Source organism: Anas acuta, chromosome 6 (assembly GCF_963932015.1).
Source record: "Anas acuta chromosome 6, bAnaAcu1.1, whole genome shotgun sequence".
NCBI classification, from domain to species: domain Eukaryota; kingdom Metazoa; phylum Chordata; class Aves; order Anseriformes; family Anatidae; genus Anas; species Anas acuta.
Genome location: NC_088984.1, coordinates 31,341,401 through 31,366,558, shown reverse-complemented (window position 1 = coordinate 31,366,558; position 25,158 = coordinate 31,341,401). Strand labels below are relative to the sequence as shown.

At 39.2% G+C, this 25,158-nt stretch overlaps 1 protein-coding gene across 7 annotated transcripts in view; it reads left to right on the top strand.

Moving 5' to 3' along the window:
* SPAG16 (sperm associated antigen 16) overlaps positions 1-25,158 on the top strand; it is a 393,156-nt gene that overhangs the window by 219,981 nt on the left and 148,017 nt on the right. For all 7 annotated transcript variants that reach the window (XM_068686339.1, XM_068686338.1, XM_068686337.1 and 4 more), the window contains one exon: positions 9,227-9,412. In XM_068686339.1, the coding sequence (XP_068542440.1) occupies positions 9,227-9,412 (186 nt within the window). The remainder of the gene's footprint in view (positions 1-9,226; positions 9,413-25,158) is intronic.

The window sequence follows — 25,158 nt, the reverse complement described above, 5'->3', positions numbered from 1 at the left end:
ATCTTCATTAGCATGCAACAAGCTTTAATGGCTGAAGTAAAGAAATCTGTCTCGAGTACAAATGCCAGGCAAGAGTTGTATGGCTGTTGTTTAAATGTTGTATGTATGCATCTCCTCTCAACCTGCGTCACTGCAGTAATTTGGGTAATTTCAGTTACAGTGGCACAGGTAGCAGGAGGCGTTGACCAGCTGTGAAATAAGCATCAGGACTTCCTTGACCTTTGAAGGACATGGGTGGGGAACCCTGTTCTCAGCTTGTTATAATTGTATTCTTTGTTTATGTACAAAATTAATGGGGAACAGAAAGGAAGAAGGCCACAGGATATGTGTCCTTGAGATCAGCTCACTAAGTGTTGCTGGGTTTGAGGTTTTGGTGGTTTTTGTTTGTTTGGTTTTTGTTCTTGTTTTTCTGCCTCGAGTGATCAGGTGTTACACTGCATGGCCTCATAAGTGGAAATTCACTTTTCATATCAAACCTTTGTGTTACAGGATGGAAGTTTATATTAATTTTGGTGTTCTGCTTTCTCTTGTAGCTACCCAGGGTTCTGTTAACATTCAGCATTTCGACTCTCCTTCAGTCCTTAATTTGTTATTGATCACTGCCTCCACTAAGTAATCCTCTGCCTTTGGTTATGTTCCTATCCCCAGGGCATGGCTCAGTAAGATCATCAGTTGCCCAAAATATAAGCACTTGCCTAGTGCACTGCCCTATGCATTTTCTTGGGCTTTCGCTATCAAGAGATCGTTACACAGCGTGAGCTAAATATTCTTCCAGGTGCCTGGGAAACGTTCAAATCCCAGTGCAGAACTTTTCACATGCTGTGAAGTCTCTGTGCGCTCTCTGAACTCTCTGTGCATATAAATACGCAGCTTAAAAATGATGCTTTGTGCAAACATGCAGATGGGATTAATGGCTGTGGCTCATTACTGCCTATTGATTGAGATTAGACATCACTGGACAACCATTTGGGGCTGATAATGGATTTGAAATGGCTGAGCCACAACTTTGGCATGGAGGGGAACTGTGACACAGGATTATCATTGTTAATACGGGTCATAAATCTGCTCCGTACATGGAATTCTTGTATCTGAACTCTTTCCAGACCAGGCTTTTCCCTACTTCAACAGCCCTTTATTAAAATTTGAGGTTTTGGAGTCACTCCAGTGGAGGTAGAATGATGTGCCTGATGGGGATGGGTGTTGAGATTTGGCATGACACACTGTAAACATGCTGTTAATGCATATTAGAGATACTGTGCATAGTTTTATGTGGGCTAAACACACCTATTTATTTTTAAAATGTAATACTTTGTAGGGAGAATTTAGCTAATATTAACATCAATGAGGGAAAACATTGGAATGGCATAAATAGATGGTGTTTCTGGAAAACGCAGACATTTTGCAATATTTATTGGTTGACCACCGTTCTTGGTTAAAAAGGTGTCCATCGGTCTCTAAACCTCGAAGGGACCCTTGCGTTGTCTGGCGCCTGCTGTCCTGACATGGATTTCGTTGCATCTAAGCTCCAAATATTGTAACCAGTTTATCTTTTTCCATTTTTATTCCTTACCTGATGTGCTTCCAAAGCCCCCTAAAAGGCAATTTTGCATGTATTAAAAATTGCCTTCTACCAGGTGCCTAAATTATTTTAAAATCTCATTTAACCACTCTTAATTGCATGACATTGAAAGACAGCTAACTCATTTTTTATACTTTAAAAAGACTAGCCTGCAGTGAATGGCACACGCTCAGTATTTTTGCAGAGGTACCCAGCTCATTTTAGCAAGCTAATGGATTTGAATGGAGCAGGCCTGACTGTGGCCTTTGTAGATTATAAGCTGAATGGGAACAATCTGCTACCTTGTGGACATAACAAAATATCATCATCAGGAGGCTAAGGCTACATTTCGAGCAGGCCAAAACCCAGAGTTAAAGGAATAATCATGCACTGTGACAGAAACAAGCTGGTAAGAGCAGTGGGAGATGCACCAGGTAAAAAGCGGTTTGCGTGTCTGCGCATGGTTGGATGTGCCAGCTTCTACCAGCAGCAATCAGTTCAGAAAGGGAAAATGCTTTAAAATATGGAGGACTTGTTTATAAGTAACTTAAATTAATTCTGTGAAAATTCATATATACCATCCTGGGAATCTTTTTTGGTAGCAGGAGCATGTTATCTTTACAGCATCGTAGCCATGAAAGTGTAATGTAGCCTCAAGGAAGTTTTAATAAATCAGGTGAACATTTACGAATAAATAAATAAATACTGTTTCTATGATGCCAGTTCTCCTCCAGAAGCACTGAGGAGAGGGGCCATACCAAAACAATGCTTGCTTTCTTTTTCCTTAATATCACACCCAGCTGTTGGCCAGGTAGGATGGCAGGGGAAAATAAGCGTCCTGTCTGGGGTCAATATATAGGCATAAAAAAATGATCAAAAGATGAAGCAATTAGATAATACGGAATGAAAAATTACCTCAAGTTTGCACTTGGCATGCTATGCATTGACAATTTGCTGACAATTTCCAGCTGGGAGCTTTGTGTTGCAGACTTTTGCAGAAGTGTTTTCTCATTTTTTTTTCTCAGACAGAAAGCCATGCACCTACTTGCTATCCAGCATCTGATGATTTCTGCACTGCTTCCTGGCTTGGAAACTTCTTCACTGGTTTATAGAATATCAGTTTAGGATTGATTTTTGCATTTTTGAAATTAAATTCTTTTTTTTTTTTCCCCTCAGCTTTGGTAGTAAATGAGGAAAAGGCAAGACATTTTCATGGTTATACTTCTGAGTATTCTAGCATTCACCTTCTGTATATATGATATTTTATGTCTATTAATAAAAAAGGAGTAAAATTGGGTTTAAGATTATTCCGAAGGATGTAGCATATTACAGTTAAGGTACGTCTTAGACACATACAGTCCATGAGGATAATGAAAGCAACAGCCAAAACAAACCATGGGGCTCAAATAAATAGGGGTTTTAATACAAAATATCCCCTAGAAGAATTAACATGACTCCAGGATTAAAAGAATAAAAGTGAACTACATCTTAAGGCTGTATCTCGAGGTTACAAAATCTCTTGGAAGCAAAATATTTGCTTCTGTGAATGTTGTTCAAATGCAGGCTCAGGGCTTTGGCTGCATGTGCCAAATTCTCCTGCCCTGCCATCCTGTTCCCGACAGTGAGTACTGGGGAAATGCCCAGACGTGGGTAAGAATGGGAAAAGCATTTGTGAAGGCTTATCTCAGTACCCTCCTGGGCTCTGCTGCTCATTTCAGAGGAGTTTTGAGCCAGATGCTGTTTCCATGTAACCCTTGATGTATTCCTCTTCCAGGATTCCGTGCTGTCTTCCTCTGCACTCGCAGAGCATTGTGTCCCCTTTTAGCAAGGAGCCGGGCAAGTCTCCTGCCTGCTGTGGAAAAAATCACCTGTTGTCCTTTCAGTGTTTTCTTACGGGAACCTTTTTAATGACCTGTTGACCCCAGGCTGTTTTAAATTCAGCCAGTTTTCGCCCTCTCTCTGGTGAGAAGCAAACGAGTGACTGTGACAGAAATGCACCACGGCAAAGCAGGGCAATAAAGAAGAGTAATGATGACTGTGGAGCTGAACTCAGGCTTGGCATTTCCATCCCTTCCCTTGTTTCTAGTATCAAATGGAACAGAGTGTGTTTAAATGCTGCTCTCTCATGACCTGAGGTGGACCTTACTGGTAGGTGTGTGCTTCCCTAATGCAACCATCTGCATTGCAGTTCTTTGCCTTGTTCCCTAGCAAAACGAAGCTTATAAGGATGTGCTCCCTGTGCTGCTTCTGCACAGGTTCCTTACCCCCTCTCTTGTGCTCCCCAGTAACTTTTAACCTGCAGGCTAACTCTGACAGAGTTTGAGAGACCCGAGTCTGAAGGATGGAGCAATTCCTAGCATAGATATTTAATCAACAGCTAAGGTGATGGTGCTAGGAGGCAAAAGACACATCCATAGGCATTCAGGCTTCATTAGCTCTGTTTTTCATGGAACAACTCTTTTCTATTAAGAGTTGCATAGCTGTACACTAAACACTTCCTTCTTTCTTCACTATCTTTCCTCTTTAGCTTATCATGTCACCAAAATTAGTGATCTCTGACAGTATTTGCAGTTCTGCCCTTGGGTTTTGGTGTATTTAGGGTCTACCAACTCTGATACCACCAATAGTCCAGTGGCTTTTAGAAGCTTTTGTGCTTTAGAAGATATGCATAAATAGGAGTAAATGAGACAGAACATTTTTCCAGTTGCATAGGATTGATTTTACTGTATTCATTTGCCATTGTAAAAAGCTGTTAATCCTGGAACATTTTAGACTGCATGCTTAAAAAGTGTTGCTGAGCTGCTGATGCTGCACTGCAAAGTTCCCATCAGCTGCTGCAGCTCTTCTAGGACACAAAACTTGAACACAAGTGCTGTTGGTTTTAGTGCATTGCTTTGAGAACTGTTATTTGCCAGCACTGTGTGTAAGGCTTTGCTCCCCTCCTCTTGATTTAGGCTGTAACTGTCTCAGGAAAGGCGCTGCCTCTTGCTTTATGTCTGCAGAACACCAGGCATGTCTGCACCGCTGCATAAATAATACATACAAGTGCTAGCAGCACAGATGTTGCTCCGTTCACTCAGTGCCGTGTAGAATAGAGCAGTGAAATTGTTGCCTTGTTCACAGGACTGGTGCTGACAACTGCTAAAACTGATATTGCTGAGATTAACTCTGAAGATGAGGTATGGTGGACAGGGAGCTCTGCATTGCTGTTCATTACTAAATAAACTGGAGGGAAAGGAAATGTAACCTGTACTTGTAGTAAAGCTGACTGTGAGTGCTCGGTGGTAATGAATAGGTATTGCTCTGGTAGTTTTGGGATCCTGAGAGAGAGACCCTCAGGCACATGATGGCCTCATCCATTATTTTGGCTATGCAAAAAGGCAACCTGCGTAAGTTTTTTTTGAAGGATGGGGTTCGTGGTCAGGCAATCTTCAGGTTTTCCCAACTGGGTTTGCCTTGTGGCCTTCCCACGAGGGGCCCTATCTGCATCTGCCCTGATGGTGCGATGCTGGTCAGCTCTTGGCAGCAGGGCACCATCCCGGGAGCTACTACTGACATCTCACCTGCATTCCCTGAAGGAAACCATCATCTGAAATGTCCTAGGGCAACGCCGTGCCGAAGGGGGTGCTCTTGCTGAATGTGACCCTTTGTTATTGAGGTGTCTGCAAGTGGGTAAGATAATTAATTGAAGGAGAGGCAACTTGCCGTGAGAACAATGAATCTGGAAGAAGGAGGACTATATAATGAAAGGAAACGTGTGTGTTGAGAATATGAGGGAGGGAAGGTTCGTTCAGGTTTACAAAGTTAATGGTCCCTCTGCTCCTGTGGGCCGTGGAATGAGTTCTTCCAAGGATCTCTACTCTCTGCGCATTTCAGGAATGATAGAATATAGCATCGATGGAGTACCTGAAATCAGTGGAAAAGTAGAACCGTATCCGTATTTGCTACTAGGGAAAAAGACCAGTCCCTAGAAACAGTGTGAGGATTATGGGTGTAACAGGCTCCGTGGTCTAGAACATTGTCTGGAAAGATTATTCTGCACAAAGACTTGGTTCCAAGCTGTGCAGGCATATTTCGGTTGCTCTAGTGCTTTGGTCAGCTAGACAGTCTAAAGAGAAAACCCTCAAAACAAAGCAAGCAAGACCTTGTAAAGCCAACTGATTGGGTCTGAATAAGCAAATACACTGCTAGTTTCTTTAAAAATAACTAAGTTTATTGCTAGCACCAAATTTCTAGAAGCTGTCAAAGTTATTTACATAATTTGAATGTTTGAGTTGACAGAAAAAGATCAGGTTTCTGTTGTTCTTGTCTCCTAATGCATTGTCTGGTTCCTTGATTTGTTTGGTGAATACAACGAATTAAAAGTGTTTAATAGCTTCTGAATTAAAGATACACACATGGCACAGAACTAATTGGAGCTTTCTCTGTTAGTGATCAATTTTAAATTCAAATGGAGATTATGTATATAGCTGTTGATAATTAAGGCTGAGCATATACTGTTGCATTTTCATATGATTTTATATTAAAAATCAGTATGCATTTTGTTTGAAAATCAGTCAAACATTAGAGGATTGTGTGGATATTATAACCTGACAGGCTTAATCATTAAAAATATCCACTTTTCCTGATTTATTTTTTTCAGATAATCTTGTTTCACATGTATAAAGTGATTGTGCAATTAAAGAAGAGCTGCAGCTCTGTGTGATGAAACAATACCTGTGTCTAAGCATTTTACTGCAGGCAAAACTGACAATCAGTCTGTCTCTCAAAACTTCTCCTCTACAAACCGCTCTTTTGTCTCCACGAGCTCTGCTTTTCTCCCCTTTGGTCTGTGAGGAGTGCTAAACCTCATTTGTAACTCTTTCCCCTGCCACAGATTGCCAAATTGAATCCATTTGTGCTACCTTCCTGCTCGTATCTGTTTTCTGAAAGATTTTCATCACTGCCTGGATGGCGTCTTCTTAAAATTCAGCCCAAGGAACCAGTTCTTCATGTGGCATTTTTGGGATTATATATTAAAAAATGCATAAGCAATAAATCTTTTTTTTTTTTTTTTTGCGATTCACAACAGTGGCAGTGCCTGCTGCCCTCTGAATCAATTATAGATTTCATCAGTCCCACTTTATACCTGCTTCTGAATTTGTTTTAAAATAGATCTTATTTCATAAATGTATAAAGGGTATGGTAATTTGTCATTTCACTAATTTCATCCATCTCCAGAAGTGAGATCTAGGTTGAGTTATTAAAAGTACAAGTGTTTCATTAATAAAAACACATTTATTCCTAGCGGTTTGACAAATCAGGTTCTCCTCCTGCAGCCCTCACTCGGGCTTCAAGCCTTTGTGCTTTGCTGTATGTGAACGTGCCTCAGAATTACTACTGGGCTGCGCTCAAATTTTTGAGAGATTAAACTCACAAAGCTTTGTCTTAGGTAGGGGAACGTATCTGCCTTAATGAGGATGATAATGGTATTTTCACAGAAAATAACAATCTAAACTATAAGTGTTAAAAAATGGTCAAAAGTTTAGTTAGGTGATATTTCATAAAGGCAAAATTCCCCTTAAGATCTATCAAATAAATGATGCACATATTTCAAGCTGTCTGAGATGCTTTTATGAAGCAATCTGGCGAACATCTATTGGAAAAGGAGGTAAGGAAGAATAAAACCGACACATTATATTTTGACAACCTTTCCCTTCTGCCCTCTTTTCATTTTTTTCTTTTATTCTTTTTTTTAATGGCAACAGTGAACTAAATATTTAGATAGTCTAAGTTGAGCAGTAGCGTTGCTCAAATCAACCAGCAAGCAGTTTTACATCCAGAGCTTTGGAAGAAGGACTTGTACCACCTGTGCTAACATATTTCCAATTATTATTCAGATAAAACCAGTGTTTATTGGATCCTAAAGGCTAGATCTTTTTACTGATGTTGGTGAGGTAACAGCAGAGAAATGAGTCTGAATACCCAAAGTTAATGTATTTTAGGCCTTCAATTGTTTTTGTAACTAAAATAGAAAACCTCCATCATGAATGCAGTAACCTGGGAAGGCTGCATTAACTTTTTTCAGCCTTTTTAAAATGCTCTGAATGGGTGTGGATCAGTCCATAACCTTTCTACTGGGAAGACTGGTAGAAATGATACTAAGCAAAATTTCGGGATCCCGGGTACATTTGTATTACTGAAGCACACTGGGAGGTGTGGACACAGCTTTGGAAATTGTCTCAGAAATCTATTAGAGTTCTCTGAAGGGCTCGCTGAGCATTTGAACAGGGGAGATCTCATAAATTCGGTACACTTGGATTTTCACTAAATTCTTCTTAAGGTCATTCAACAAAAACTCTCAAAGAAGCAAAACTGTCATGAATAAAAAGGAAAAATCTCTTGTGAGTTTAAAAACTGGTGAAAGGGTAGGAATAAAATGTCATGTTCAGAATGGAGAAATGATTATCTGAGACCCACAGGGATCTGTGCTGGGACCGAAGCTATTAAGCTGATCTTGGAAACTGGGGAAGAGAATGAGGTGGAAGAATTGCTCATCAGAATAATTAGGGCAGTGGAAATGCTGGTTGCATGTAAAGAATTGGAGGAGAAGAATTCCGGTTGCAACAGTTGACGATGAAGTGGCAGATGAAAATCAACGCACATGAACGCAAAGTAATGGGGGTCTTCAGCTTTGTGGGTGAAATGCTGTGATAGGGAACCTGTAATATCACAATTGGCTTGGAGGAGGTAAATGTGTAGTCAGTGTTTACTTTTCATCACAATATTAGAATTAGACGCATCAAATGAAATGAAGCAAAGTATTTATGACCCTAAAATAATTTGTCACACAATGCCTAATTAAATTTTGGAACTCTTGACACAAGAGACTGTAGGTACCAGTGGCGTGCATATGTTCAAGAATTAATTTGTCGTGGCAAAACCAGTCCATGGATGGTTGTTGACTAGGAAGATATACAGCTTCTGTCTCAAAGACATCCTGAGCCACAGCCTAGGGCTGGGAGAGTGTTATACCACTCTGCTTATTTATTCTTGCTGGTTTCTATTAATTAAGAATGCACTCCTACTTGTGGTGTAATGTAAGTTGCTGAACCGCGTGGACCTTTAATCTACCACCGTGTCCATGCTTCCATGCAGTGGAACCATACTAGATAATACCTGAAGTTTTGGCCATGCAATCTGAGTTGGATGCTGTATTTTCCATTTATATAATGCACCAATGAAGTAGACAGTGAGTGCGTTAGAGTGTCTGTACTGAGTCACAAGAGAGAATATTAAGATACTTAAACAATAATTTATATGTAGCAAATGCTGTGGATTTGGCAAATAAAAAAATTCTTCCGTAAAGGTATTTTATTCTATTTTGAAAGCTGTTCCCTGGGCTTAAGTTATTTTATCAATAAACTCATAAATGGGCTACAAAAAGTAAGAAAGTCATTTTTGGAACCCATATTTACTTTCTCATGGAAGATAGTTACTTTATATCTTTTGTTCTCCTTTGATAGCACATTTAATACATGACTGCTTCATCTATGGTATATCAGGAAACAGTGTTAAGTAAAAATATGATTGCAAATAAATTTGTATTCATATGTGTCTTAATGTAAAATCTACAGTTGTTATTTAACCATTTTTTTCTAAACTACTCTTTATTTTTCCTTGCAACAGTGGCACCCAGTTGGTCACCTCAAGTGGGGATGCAACAGTGCGAATCTGGGACCTTTCAAAGCGTGGATGCATTCTGACTTTGAAAGGACATGCCCAAGCTGTATGGGACTGCTCGTGGCATTCCTGTGGTGATTTTGTGGCTTCTGCCTCTATGGACAGCACCAGTAAAATATGGGACGTGAACAGGTATGGACTTACTGGAGATACTTAGCTGATGGATAGCTTTTCTTAATAACCACTGCTTTGTGTTTTAGCCCACTTGGAGAGATGTCCAGCACCTATTTGTGGATCTCACTTTAGGAATGTGAAAGGATTAATGGGGGTGGTGCAGAAACAACAACTTTTGATGTCATTTACTAGATAAAGGCTTTACAAATTCAAGAGCTGGGAAGGAGTTAAGATTGTGCCATGAACGGTATTTGCTTTCATTTGGCATCTGTGATTCTGTGCTTGTTTTTGTTGTTGTTATTGTAGGGTTTTGTTTGGTTCTAAGGTCACAGCTTTGTGAAACTTCAATATGTAATTTAAATAAGTAACAACAAAAAGTTAATTTGGTTTTCTATTTTGTATTTCTAGCTTATGAGCACAACACACTTTAATTTTAGGTTAGACAAGTGGAAATTTATTTTATTCGTTTTATATGTTTTGGCAAGGTGTGAGTCCTGATTAATAAATCAGCTATGCCTCTTCATTTTCTTTATTACTCAGGCAAATGTATTTTTATGAAGGTGCTTCTGGAAATACTAGTATATTCCTGCTTACCAGTTAATTATTAGTTCTTCAACTTTATTCAGTTATATTTGAGCTGACATATTTTGAATAATGTATGCCTTAAAGGAATGGAATGGGATTTTGTTTTGAACTCTTCCTTCTAGACTCCTGAGTAATTCAGGAACAGTATTACTGACACCCCTGCACTGTATTTGGTCTGATTTCTAACAACTGAATGTCATCAGTCTGCGGATAATTCTCCGGTCTCATTTGTGTTTTCCCTGGTTCTTTATCATCCAGTCCTCACGGGTTTGCCATTTTGTCTCTGTCTTTTTCTTCCTTTTTATCTGAATGAGGCGAAATACTGCTTCAAGCTTGTTGGCCACAACAGGGAAAGAAGCTTCACTGAAAAAGCAAAGGGACACTTTCTTCTCTCTCCCATTTTGTCTAGATCAGCCTCAGTCTGCTGCAATTGCAGTGAGCCCTGCAACCAAGACCCCAGAGCCCTATTTGGGAGCACGCTTGGTGAAGCTGGTTCAGGGTTTTGGTTGTAAGTGAAGTACTTCATGTATGAGTTGAGATTTTTTCAAAATTTTATAATTCGGTCAAATATGAACAGATTTTTAATTTTTTTTTGAGAGCTAATAAAACTCTGTCAACATCAGATTTTTAGCCTTGCCTTCAAATCATGAAATGGGGAAGCATTAAATTATAATAAAGCCATTGTTTTCAACATGAGATAAGCAATGTATCCTTTCACTCCCCTTATTCTTAAAAGTGGATGAATTATTTTGCGGAGAGCAGCAACTAAAACAAAAGCTTGAAACAAATGTTCAGGTTTCATAAAACCACAGACAAAAGAGTTTTAACTTTTGACAAAGTTCAAGGCAATTAGAAGTAGGTTTTATAACAGAAATTGTCAGCCAGTTCTGATAACAGATGATGCTTCCACCCTCACTGCCAATAATAAGGATTAATGGTCAGTGTTCTGCTGAGAAATGAAAGCACTGGAAAGCTATTGTATCGTTGCCTCTTTTCTTAACCTGTTGTAGCATTTTAATACTTTGATCAGCCTTTATGGCATATGTGTGACCTTTAAGAAATAATACTAAGAATAGCTTTAATTTTATGTCAGAATGGGTTTGAATTTGCATAAGGGAGGTTTTGTTTAGACATTTTAAAATATCTTCTCCACCAAGGAAGCTTTTGTAGTCAGAGGTATCAAAGCAAATCTTCATCGCCAACCCATGCCTCCCACTCACACTCATTAACAACTCTCATTTCTACCTTCAGCGTATCTGATGTGCATTTTGCTTTTGAAAATAGGAGAGTGAGGAGTGCAGCCATGATGTGAAAGGCTAGTTATCTGCATATGATTAGTGAGACCCTAAGTCATGCAAAACACTCAGTGGCTGAAGGGAGCAGGAGTGCTTAAAAGGGGAATATTCAGAAGCACATAGAAAGCTTCACTTGCACACCCCACTGGTGGACTTCCAGTCTGCTCACAATAAGAGTCCATGGGTTTATCTATGTTACATTAACTAGGTCCAAAAAATCAAGTTCTGTTCAGCTAGTCTGTTTGGATGAACTTGCAAGGTATGTAGAACAGATGGTGTACACACCTAATAGTACGTGGGTACAGCAGAAAAATGAGCCACTCTCGAGGAGCCTCTGTAAAAAAAAAAAAAAAAAAAAAAAAAGGATTTGATGACAAGATCATGATGGTTTCATGGTTAAGACATCTGTACTGAATTCCAGTGAAAAAGCAACCCATACAAAATACATGGCAGTATGTGGAGAGAGAAAAAAAAAAAAAGTTATTGACAGATTAACTTGGTATTTTCTGTTTGGCTTGTTTATTTGTTGGTACTTCTATATAGAAATGCTACAGAAAAGAACCTGCAATGTATTTTGGCTTGGCAGTACTACTTGGCTAAACTAATTGGCTGAGTTTGGCAACACTTAATCCTAGGTGTTGCCCATTGTGCCACCTATAAATCTGTTGTGTGCCTGGAGTTCTCTGATACGCATGAAGCCAGCTGTGCTGTGTACCATATAAACCCCATTTGGATCCTTTTTACAGTCTGAGTGCATGCAACAAAACAGGAAGGTGGAGCAGGCTTGCCACAAAGGTTTTCAATGCTTAGAAAATCTTTTTCTTCTCATCCTCCCAGAATGTGTGCTTATCTGCTCATCTTCTGTAGGCTTCACAGGTGTCTGCCAGCTGCCACGAGCCGTCTCTGAATAGGGGCCGGAGCCCAAGATAATGTGCTTGTATTAGGGTAGTATCAGTGATTGCAGGTACTCTGCTTAGTATAGTGATTCATTCTTTCTACTAAGAAGGAATTAACACTTTATAAGTGAGAGTCTTTATAAGTCTTTCTTCCCTAATATATTTAAACATATGCCTGCTTTCAAAATGAATATTCTTGGAAAGCATCACATGGGGGCAGGGGGCAGCAAGACGAGGATCAGAGCTACCGACTGTCACCTCTCTATAAGGGATATTATTAAAGGTACTTATATTTGTGGCATTTATTTACTTACATTTCTGTGATGTTTGGTAGTTGTCCTTTTGTTTCCAGATTTCATAAAGCTGCTCTTGTATGTTAAAAACATACTTTTAAAAATCTATAAACATAACTTTTGAAATTACTAAAGCAGAGTCTTCTGTAGTTGAAAACTCGGTGTCATGAAAGTGGGGAGGGTTTTCCTCTTCTAACACCAAAATCCAAGGTGCAAATTTCACAATCGTTGAAGTCATTATTAGAATCCAAAGAATACAGGGTGTGTAGCATCCTTGAAATAGGAAAGGTTGCCAACAGTTTTAATAAATTATATAATTGTTTGCCAATGATAAGAAAATCGAGCTTGCTAATTGCTTTAGTTTTGTTTTACTAGGAGGTAAACCTATTGCCAAATTAATTTTGCTTGCAGTAGGTATTTTTCACAGGCATTTTTGTTCTGTGTAGGTTGGAAGGGTCTGTCATATATCTAGCCACAGCTGACATTCCTACCAGGCGCATAATGGGAGGTAGCTTTAGTTAAGTGTTCTCTGTGACAACTTATGTGCCCTTTATCTAAAGGTCTGTGCTGAGTTTAAAAAACAACAACAAAGAAAACACCAAGCAACAGAAAACATTAAACAAAAACGCAAGCACCTTTCATCCTCTCTGAGGAGACAAACGCATGCTAAGATGCGACCATTTTCCATGTTACAGCAGGGCTTGAGGCAGGCTGAGCTCTGATGTTGAAACTTCTCAGTGCTTTCCGCTGGGAGAATTGGCTGCTTTTAAAGGAAATGAAAAATAAAATGCCATAATATCCATAAAAAAACAACAAAACAAAACCCTAATGTACCTGCCATGGTTTGAAAAGTAGAAAACAAAACAGCAAAACCCCGGTATATCTCCTGTCTTCAAGGTTATCCCATCTTTTTAATGATTTTAGTGAGCAACTTGAACAGGAAGTGAGGGAGGGAAGGAAGGAGCTTAGAAGTTGTAAGTAGATTTTATTCAGCAGCACAGCTTAGATTGAAATATATGGTCAGCCATGTTAATAGCTCGGCAAACAGTTCCAGGATTGTTTTCTCAGACCATAAATTCAGACTGTCAAAGTCATTTTGGTAGGATTAATTTCAATTATCCAACTGTAAATATCGTCAGAGATTCACAGCCTGATCTCTGATATGCAAATCCAACTGAACTTCATATATCTCATGCAAACACAGGCGGTTATTTAGTTTTGCAAACACGTGCTGTAGACTCTATGTTAAATGCAAAAAATGTTATTTATGTTTTAAGCTTGAGAAATTATGGGCACCGAGGCCAGAACATTCAGGATTAATGTACAACTTTTTCCCCTCTGGTTTATCCATTATATAGTCACTGGGCCAGTTCTCTGTTTTTCTCTGATTCCTTTAGGTAGTGCAGAACATGGCAGAATTAGGGTACAGAGAAATGTAATCGTGTACTGTCCTGCAGCACGCTTTGGGGGGAATGAAGGTATGGGAACGGGGGCCCTCGCTGGTTGCTGGGTTTTAATCTGCATTTTCACTTAACTTCTTTGCCATTTCACTTAACACAATACGTTCTGTCTAGGTCCCTGTCATTTCTCCCATGCTCAAAATTGTATTTAAAGTGTTCAAAAATATGTAGTTGTTTACGCCGATCTTCACTCACTACTTTGGTGCAGTTCTTCAGATGCAAATTAAAACAAAATGAATATATCACTGTCATTGTTAATTAACCTGTACAACCACTAATACAATATCTTGTTGCTAAGGTGTTTATATCTTCTTTTACTTATTTTCAAATAGACACAAAATAATTGTTGACTACTTCTGCTTTTCTGGCCCCAAATTGGGAATTTTCTTTACTTTATCTAGAAAGAAAGACACAAAAGAATTCCTGGTATATTTACATAATTCCTTCTTTTGTTCTTTAGCCTACATTAAGCAGAGGCTTAGCTTCTGTTATCTCATGTCTCTGCTTGATCATTGCTGGATTTAGTTTTACTTCTTCCCATAGGGAGCATTTTAATTTTAGGAATTTAGAGGGAGGGTAGTGTGCATGTAAAAGAAATACAGCAGGGATGGATTCAGTTTCATTAGGAGGTGATAATCAGCTATAGCTTCCCTTGGAATAACACTGTGCAATGATGATGATGCACACTTTTTATTTTTAACACATCTTGACAGTGTGTGCAATGCAAGACATGATTAAATTGATTTTAAATTGCTACGATAGTGGTTTTTTATTATTTTGCTTTAGTCTCAGTGAAGAAGTTCATGTTGCTTGGCTTAACATGTTGGGTAGTCAGCCTGGTCGCTTTATACCATCAAAACCACAAGAAGACACAGAGCTGAGCCTAGGTTCCTTGGGCTTCTTGTACGTTACACTCTGTTGCGTGTTCTTCCTTTTCCCTTACACAATGGCCAGCTTTGAAACGAAATACCGACCGTCAGGTTTGTAGCTATTTCTCACACCAATACAACCATCCAGATCAGGCCTCTATCAAACCTCCATTGAAGAACCTCATGAAGATTTGAAAACACAGTCCCAGTTCTGAGCCTGTACCATCCTTGTTGAAACGCCCCTGGCTAGGGGCTGGTGCCTGGCTTGCTTCTCAGCGGGACGAGAACGTGTTTCACTGATGCCCGCAAAAGCAAAGCTAATCTCTTTTCAGAAGAAGACGAATGTCCTCCAGGAAATTAGAAGGCAGGCAGAAAAACTCGGAGGAGCTGTGGAAGGCCCATCTTTGGGTAGTTTGTAACGTGTGTCCTGACAGCCCATCAGGAAGCGCTTGCCATTTTGATAAAGGAGAATTCCCTTTGGAATCCTCGGAGGAGTACTACGGAGACAACCTGCTATTAATCCCTCAAATCAAAGAGAGGCCCGTGCCCAAGCCTCCGAATTTATAATTGTGTTAGAGTTCCATAACACATTTTTCAGGACCAAAGAAAGTCTAAAACCTAGCTTTTATAATTCCCAGAGTACCAATTGTAAAAATCAATTTAAAGATGTGAATTATCAGGAAAGAAAAAAAAAATCATATCTAAAGCATAGCTGTTGGGTTAAGGGGAAAATATGGTTTAATCTCCACAATACTAAAAAAGATGAATCTTGAAGTACAAAACCAAAACACCTAAACTCCACATTGTAAACTTATTTGAACTTGTACAGAGTTGTAAAAGAAAACCGGCACTGATTGGTAAGGGGAGATGTTTAATATGGTCATGTATTTGCAAGTGTAGAAAACCTGACTGGTTGTGCCTTCTTCTCAAGGAATGCTTGAGCTGGGCAACCGGTGCCATTATTTCCATTTGGTGAGACCAAGGGCAAAGGCGTAGTGCTTCACTCAAGGCCATGTAGTTGGTTATTACTGAAGCCATCATTGAAAACATGACTTCCAATTCCTCGGTGACGTTAAAAAAATAATTAAAAAATAAAAATAAAAAAGTGAATGGTCTTTGAACTCCCCTGCGTGCTGGGAAGAAAGCAAATCAAAGCTGGATTTTTAGTAGTAGTATAGGTCATGAGAAACCTATGAGTATGTTATTTCTCTGTGCCTTGAAGAATGCAGTCAGTGCAATGCTGAACTTGCTTGTAGTTGCACAGCAATGTTCAAAGCTTACAGAAATTAACAGTGTATGCAGTTAGCGGTATTACAAAGGCTGGCAGGTTTCGTGCTTCATGACACAAATTAATTGTTTGGGATGCAACTGAAGCATGCCTCCGTGGAATAGCCCTGTGAAATGTACAGGAATTGTGTAGCTTCTGCTGAAGTGTTCGTGTGGGTGGCTGTTGGCTGCAGGTCTAGAGAAACCAGTGGTGTTTTTTTTTTTTTTTACTGGAACTGTCTATGACAATTCATGTTGTACACGAGAAGCATATTTGAATTTCTTAGTAACTAGAATGACATGGCATTTTTTTTTTAATATTGAAAATATTTCAGGCCTATTTCTGTCTTTTCAACACTTCCGAAAAAAGCAAGAGCTTTGCATTCTGGTTTCTGCTACTGGTCTCAATGCACAGCACTATTTTTGACCAAGGGAAGGGCAAAAATCACACTGCTACTTTTTTTGTTTGTTTGTTTTTTGTTTTGTTTTAACTAGGCTGTGGTGGATGGAGCTGCTTTCTAAAATGTCTGAGTTCTTTTCTCTGTAAATATTTCTGGTGGCTTATCTGAACTCTACATTCAGCTATCTGCAAAAAGATTTATGTCTTTTTTTTTTTTTTTTTTTTTTTTTAAGGAAAGATGCATTTGATTTACATGAAACTGTGTATCTTATTTTATCTCAATAGCTTCCTTGCTTCTATTATTTCAGCATCCACTGTGGCTTGGAAAACTGTTCAGAGGGTCAGTATTTTTCTGCGTTCCCATTGCCCTCTGTCAGCCCAGGGATGCGCAAGTTTCCTAAATGATGTATAGCTGGCTGATGGATTCCTCTTGGACAGCAAAATGCTTTATTTATTTGAACTGCTCAACTAATGCAATCTTCAGCAAGTTGGATGCCTTTCTACTTGGTTTCCCTTAGTTGTCAAAATGCCTCCTAGATTCTCTGACAGCTGGTTCAAGAGCTGGCTGCAAGGGACGGAAGGCTTCTTTCCATCAAATCCTAGCCACCAGGTCCAGAAAACGGAGTCCACTTGATCCTGAATACTGTAGTAGGCTCAGTCGTTTTCTCTCTTTGATAATGTGCATGTTGAAATCCTTGTCTTGTTCCCCAGTGTGCAGGTGTTATAACTATAGCTCCTGCAAAATGATGTCCAGATCTTGACAGGGTGTTTCCCCTGTCCTGCGTTCAGTATTCAAAGGCAAAGGAATGGCAGCCAGACATTCAGCACATTATAAGTGATAGTGTGTTTTTTCTCTACATATCCAGGCTCATTATCTAGTCGTTTTCTCTCTCCTTTGCATTACATCCACTCATTACTGGCAGTCTTTTCTTTGCCTAACTTGTTTTCCTGGAGATACTGTCTTAGAGTATCTGTACCAAAACAAAAATGAATTGTACCAACAGAGAGCAATTCATACGGCGGTGAAAGCTGTCAGATATTATTACAGAATTCATTGAAGACAACAGTTCATTAAAGTGAAGTATTTCAATCATCACAGCCATATCCTGTCAGTACCAGTTAGGGCAAGTATTACATGGATAGTCTGTGATACACGGAGTACTGTTACCCAAAATCGTGTGCTGCAACACAAGTGATTGTAGATTGTTTCTCCACTCGTATCTCCAGTGAATAAACAAGAGCAGGAGGGTGTCCTACCATTCATAAGCAGCAGTATTTGGATAGGCATCTCCACTTGAATGTTCAACTCTTTTTAGCACCATATATCTTCTAATTTGAAATTACATGAGCTGGTCATTAGATTTCAAAAGGAAGGTCTGCTGTAAGGGATGCCTTTCTGCATATACATCTTTCTTGTTTGAATTCTTGTCCTCTGGCTCCAGCTATTTTATTTATTTTTTTTTTCTAATTTAAGGATTCAGACTTTGCAAAAACCATCCTTAAACAATGACTCCTTACATACAGAAGAGGTCTCCTGGCTCCTTTATTGAAGTTGGAAGACACAGAATTGTCTTCTTACCTTCTTAGAATGTTAATTATTTATAATTTTCAACCCAACAGTGGATTCTTCTATCAGTCATGTTCTTCAAAAATCGCAGGGCTAATTTCTATCCTAAACCTTTCCATGAATGGTAGAACCATATATATACACACACATATATATATATGTGTATATATATATATATACACATATATATGTGTGTATATATATATATATAAAACAAAATTAATTTGATACTATGCATGGATACTTGTTTGAGACGGATCTCAGAATCTTCTGAGTGGGCTTAGGAAGCTGTAAAGCTTTTACATAAACTTATATCCCCAAGGTAGCAGTGTTTAAGTTTATGAACTATTTACATAGCCAGTCTGAAGCCTCTCATGAAAATACTTTTTTTTCCTCTTGCCTTAATAGGGGTGAGGATCAGGATAAGACAACAAAAATGCTGCCAACTCCGTTTTTTGCATTTCCAATATTCAGAGCAATGTCTTGCAAAAATCTCATTCTAGACTGGCCAGTATCTTTCCCACTTCACCCTCTGAAAGACAATTTTTATGCATATATTTACTGAACTCAGAGCCTGCAAAGGCACGTATATCTGTTGGAAACCTATTAAATATGTATTGGAATTATCCAGATGATGCAAAACCGATGAGTTTCTTTATAATTTAGTATTGTTTTCAAGCATATTTCTGTCACCAAAACAAAAATTCTAGCTAATAATATTCTTAATATTGCGACTGCAGTAAAATGTCATCAAAAATTGTGAACTATTTAATACAGAACAGATAGGCATGGACAGTTTTTGTTGCACAGAGGGCATGCCAGTTAGCTGCACAGCACAAACATAGCTGGTATCTCCCCTCTGAAATTATATTTCTGATCTATGTAAAAACAAACAAAAACACAATAAAACAGCATACGTGATGTTCTGCAGATCTGTTCTACTGTTTCAAAAACACTTCCCATAGGTTTTCAGATCAGTGTTTCATAGTACTACAGATCCGAGCTCACTGTGTTTGGAAGATTAAGACGAAAATAAGGGCTTGAGGATGAAGTATGCAGCAGTGGGTGTGAATTCAGCAGCTAGCACCAAAGGTTGATGAAAACTTAATTCTGAGTCTGTGAACTGTTTATGTAGTTCTTAGCAGATTATCACTCAAGCCTTGACAATGCTTAGATGACATATTCAGCACCTTCCTCAATAGCATGAGCTAAGCATTGGTATCTGCAGCTAAAGATCTTAATGGTCTCTTGCTGGAGATGTAATTCTAAAAGGATGAGAAGACATCACAGCTTCTAGAAGGACAGTGCCAGTATTAAAATCTGTTAGATTTCAGGTGCCCTGGCTGGACTTCTGGGACTTGAGATCCCTATCTCTGAGCTTCTTTCCCGTATGCTTTTAGATGTACTTGATGGGTGGAGCTACTTCGTGTGAAGGTGCGTTTGAATAGGTTCAATTCCAAATTGCAAGTTTAAGATCAACATGAGGCTAAGATCATCCCGTTCTGACAGGCAGATAGTTATCCAGCCTCCTCCTGCTCTCGTGTGTCCCACTCCCAAGAGCAGTTGCTGTTTTTTCCAGGCCTGTGCTGTTGACCTCTGAAAACATACATGCTGCTACGAATGGGTTCAATGCCCCAGAGTCTTCTGATTTTCTATCGGACAGAAGCCAGATTCTTTTCAAAAGGACTCAGAGGCACACTTGTCATATTTATTTTGGTTAATCTTTCTGCACTGAAAACGGTTGGATATTGCTTCCATTCATGCTTAAGAGTAATTTGTTGATGACATTTAAATATTTTAAATTCATTACAAAATAAAGCAAAGGACTCTCTCCCCCTTGAATGGGGACGTATACTCACATCCTTAAAAGAAAGAAACTAAACCAATTTTCTTATATTTTGTGTGTATGTATTGAGCTAGCCTTTCCTTCCAGCTGTTGGCAGAGGGAAGCTTTCCAGCTGTATTTGGGAGACAGGTATAGTATAGAAATGGGCTCTTAAGAAGAAAGCAGCAAATCCAAATGGGGAGAGGTAGCCTTGGGAATTCAGCCCTTCACACTCTGTGTTTGAGTCGTTTCCCTGCTGAAAGCTCAGAGCCAGTCCCATAGTTACAACGATCATGAAAATGTACTGAGCAAAAATGCCAGCACCTGGAGCTTAAATCAGGAGTCCAGGCTTTTTATTCCTCACTCCAGCAGCTGCTTATTAGAGAACCTAGAATGATATTGTTTTTGTTGTGGCTCTGTGTCTAAGAGCACAGCAAATCCATTATTCATAATATCTTCCCAGGTTCACAAAGGCATTGAATAGTGCCGCATATCTCCTTGAAGGTGCCACCCACTCAAATCCATTTTATTTGGACAAATAAAGAAACTCTGCACTGAAGAAAACCAATTTGAAAACACACTGAAATTCATTTTCTTCACTTAAATATTAAAGTGCTTATATTTATTGCATTCCAGCCATGTTGTACTGTTTTCAGAAAGGATTTGCTCATTTAATAGGTCTAAAGGAATTTCAGTCATATTTAAAATGTAGAAGAAAATAAACTAACATACGACAAGAGCAACACTGCTTTTTGTGCTGTGTCTCTGCACTCCGTAGATTAAACCTGACCATTAATATTCTGTGTAACTGCTTACTAATTTACAGCACCATGGTCCTGGCCCACGCTCTCTTCGTCCTCTGCACTATTACAACTGGCTGTTCTGTTTGTTTGTTTGTTTATGTATATTTATTTACATATATATGTGCAGTGGTGTTTCATTTGGAAAAAGAAGGACTGGAGTTCCTGGTTTGCAATATAGGAACAAGTAAAGGGAGACCTTCAACAGTGGCCCGTTGTTACACTTTGGAATTTGATAACGTAGGCTTTTCTTCATCTGACTTTTTGGATAAAGGTATTTTCTTTTGTATATCTGAGCATATTACAACAGCTTCTGGCAGATTCAGTGGTGGTGTTCAGATGGTTTTGTGCCCAGCGCATTGGCATGTGGGCTTGCTGAAACCTCTTAACGTGTCTACTGAAAACTGTACGTTACCTCTCTTGCTTTACAAGACTTTGCCCAAATCTGGGTTGGGTTTAAGACGTAGAGATGTCAGTCTAATCTCAAATATTTTAAAAACAGGCACAACAAAATAACAACAACAATAAACTGGTGAAATCATGGAGTGCTGGTATTGCTTTCACTATCCTATATGGAACTATAAAGTTGGGACCAGCAAATGGATTCTGAGGTTAAATTAATGGTGTTTTTTTTTTTCCTCTGATTTCTTTGTTGGTGTTGTTGTTTGTTGGCATTTTCTGGAGGGCTGATGTTGAATTAAATTAGATGGCTTTTTCTAAAATCTGTGTGGATGCGGTTGAGTTCTCTAGGTTTATGCTGCCGGTATCCTACATGGGTCTTGTTTCAGCTGTTCGCTTTTGTCACTAGCTTTACAACAGTTAATTTTTCCTGGAAGGGAGGCAACAAATTGTTCTAGAAACAGTGAGAACCCGTGTCATCCATCACGCAGTTTAGAACTGACTCTTAGCAAACGCAAGGCCCAGGAGGGTCGCTTCCCACCCTTTAGTAAGACAAGCCTTCTCTGTGTCAGCTTCTCCAAATTCTGGTCAAGTCACATAACAAAGCTCTCATCAAAGCTGATGTGAGCGGGGTGGGCTCCTGTCATTTAATATGCACAAAGGGTTGAATCCCTAGAAGTGCCTGAAGGATTGATTGAAAATCTGCTGGAGTGGGCATGTGGTGCCTTTTGAAAACCCCATTAAGCATCTAATTGATTATTTAGGTACCCAAAAGCTAAGAGAATTGGAGACTCGGCTTTGTCAGGGAATTTTGAAAGTCTCATCCTAAGTGAATAAAATTACAGAGAAATACGGTATGATAGATTTCCACAGGGTGAAGTCAGAGTAAGCTATTTTAGCAAGTTATTTTAGACTTCTATGTTACATTAAAAAAAAAATACTTTTATATACTGTTAGAGACTTGAAATCCTATAAAAAGCAATAGTTTATTATTACTTTTGTCAGTGACTTTTCATAAGAAATAGATCAGATCATTCTCACCAGACTGTATCAGGATTCAACAAAAAAATGTGCTTTTCAGTTCAGCATGCTATGATTTGAATGAAATGCCTCACAAGCTCTTTTCTTTGGGCAAGTTAGGACTGGGAGCCATGGTTGGTATTTCTCCTTGCAGTTTGTATCGGGAAGGGTGCACAGATGTCAGGAACTTGGGAGCACAGTACGTGGGGAAATACAGCTTGTAAACCTGCTTCTGTCCACTGTTGTTCCTGGAAACTTAGGATTTGTCAGTCAAACCTTTTTTATTTTTATTTTTTTTTCCTTTTTTTCACCACTGTATTTAAAAAGTATGAACACATTTCATATATCACCAGTCCCCTTCTTTCCTTCCTTTCCCAGAGCCAGAAGAGCCAAAATGATATCAGAAGAATTTATTTCACCAAACCAATCAGAATTTTTCAAAGCGCGATGTCTTGTGTTTTTGTCTCAGTGTATTTTAGAATGGTGTTGAAAGCGTTAATTCTCACCAGAGAATATATTGAAAGCTTTTAAGAAGGTGTGACTGCTTCAAAATGCCTATGTTTCTACATTTTTTTTTTCATTTTCACATTTATTTCTTTCTGCATTATGTGTGACCAGTCAATAGTGGCGAATATAATGCCATGTTCTTTACCTACTAACCTGATCAAGTGAAAGAATGAAGTAAATGATGGAAAGGGAGTGAATGAAAGAGCAGACCAAGGAAGTCTCAGCATTCTTGCAATGCACCAGGACAGAGACCTGAATATTAAGCGTAGGTGGCTCACCTGCTCCCCAATACTGTATTTGACCAGCAGAAGCCTAAAGCTGTACAGCAACCCATTTGAATAGAAAAACATAAATAGGATTTATCCAATTTAAGCATTAATATGATGAATATTCACACGCACACACACAATTCCGGTGCTTGGCGGTGATCCACAGAAGCCAATGCGCGCTGTTAACTTTCAGAATCAACAGCGGTAAGGCCTTGGGGGAACTGATAGAGCTCTATGGGGTCAGCCAGAAAAGGCAGAAGCTTTACCCACACCTTTTTTTGTTGAAAAGAAAAGCAAAAAGAACAAAAAAACGGCAGCTTACGTAGCCACTGCAGAAGCTGGGCATCAGCTGGGTGCTGATGTCAGCGGTTCCAGTAATTGCGGGCAACCCGCTGCCGCCGGGGAGCGAGCCTTTGCTTATTCTGCTGCAGAAGTGCTGAGCTGAAAGCATGCTCGTACTAGATCTGCAGTGTTTAATGACGGCTTAAATGGGTTAGATCTATTTTATGATTACGGAGATTGTGCTTATCTGATTATCTGGTACCCATCTGCCTTGAGGGAGCAGGAGATAATTGTTTAATAAAATAAGGCTCTGGTTTTCAATCAGGGGGTTCTGGTGCTCCCATCTTTAACTGCCCAACAGCAGAAAAAATCCCTTAAGGAAGCTTGATTTGCTCTTAGGCTCAAAATATAATACGAGCATCACGGCGTACCTTTCTGAAGCTTGGTGCACCTTGCCCCGGATCGCTGTCTGCAATTCTGGGACAGATGATTATGCTTTCTAAATAGTACCAGGCATCTTGGAGGAAGAGAAGATTGTGTTCTGGTTGCTGTCCTAAGGACTAGAATGACATTTTATTCAATAACTACGAAATACAAGAGCTGACCTTGGAGGAAAACCACTTCAGATCTTGTCATTCAGAGGGCTGGGACCATTGGTCTACAGAAACTTGGTTTCAGCTGACTTTATTTTTGCACATAGCCAGACTGGATGGGAAAGTTAGAACCAGGAAGGGAAAGTTTAATGCATGTGTGTCGAGTTTACGTGGCAGAGGGAAGAACTGAACCTGGATTTTGAAACTTCATTGAGAAATCCAAGGTGTGCAATCCCAAATCACAATAGAAGCGGGTACCAATGTGTTTTTTGTTGTCTGTATCCCATAATGATGTGTTACTAGTGTTAGAGGAATGCCTACTAAGTTGAGTTCCTTAGAGTACAACGAACAAATTTATTTCTCATTTCTGACTGAGTTCAGGGGGTGAGGTAAGTGACAAATTGCTAAGTATTGTTAGGTTAAAAATACACAGAACCATTCCCAGCCATCCATCTTAATGATACTTGCAAACAGGACCAAGGTTCTCTATAGGACTGAGATAGTCCTTGAAAAGGGCTTAAGTTCTGTATTTTTGGGTATAAATGTCTACATCTTATTCCTGTCCCAGACTTAGTTTCAAAGTCATTTTTATTGACCTAATTCTTACCTTGGAAGAATGTGTCCCTTTTCAAATGCAAAATAATTGAAATGTGAAGCATTTGAAAATATGTCTCACTTCTGAAAAATCTGGATCAAAAGTAACATGCTTCTGTTCAAAGTGAAGTAGCTGAAATAAATTAGCAGAGTTGTTTTGGAGCCCGGTTTGAAGGGAAAGTGAGTTTTTGCAACAGCTGTTGGCATCAGCTGAAAAATGTCGGGTGCTGCCAGCAGTCAGGCGTTGACTAGCCAGATTTTACGGAAATCTTGACAGGATACAGAGTTCAGCTGAGCCTACACGGTAAAAGGTAGCAAAGAAAGTATTGCAATCTGTTATGAAAATAAACGTGCTATAGTGCACAGCTTTCCATCTCTGCCCTTGTCCTCTTTGAACCAGCTACAGTGGTAGGGAAGTTTCCTCAGCTCTGCAGGGAAACCTTGTTTCAGTTGCTGCTGTCGGTCTCTGTGTTGAGATAGCTGTGCATGTACCATTTTCCGATGCTGTTTTTTGGCTAAATTTGGCGAAACAATCTATCTTCTTGGATTTAAAGATGTGCTCAATTCCAGATTGCATCTGTAAAGGATTCTTCCACACCACTATATTGCGTTAGGAGTTAGTTTGATCTTGTAATTGTGAACGCTCTTCTTCTGGTATGGTGAGGCTTATTTGGGGGTGCACTGTGGTTATGCAAGTTTAATTACATTGATATAAAGTTATACCATTAACTGGAAAAGAACAAAAGCATTGTAAAACATTTTTGCGTAAAGATCGTATGCCTTATTATCTTCCCTTTTAAGAAAAAAACTGTTTCACATGGAAAATGCTTTATCTCGAGGCAGA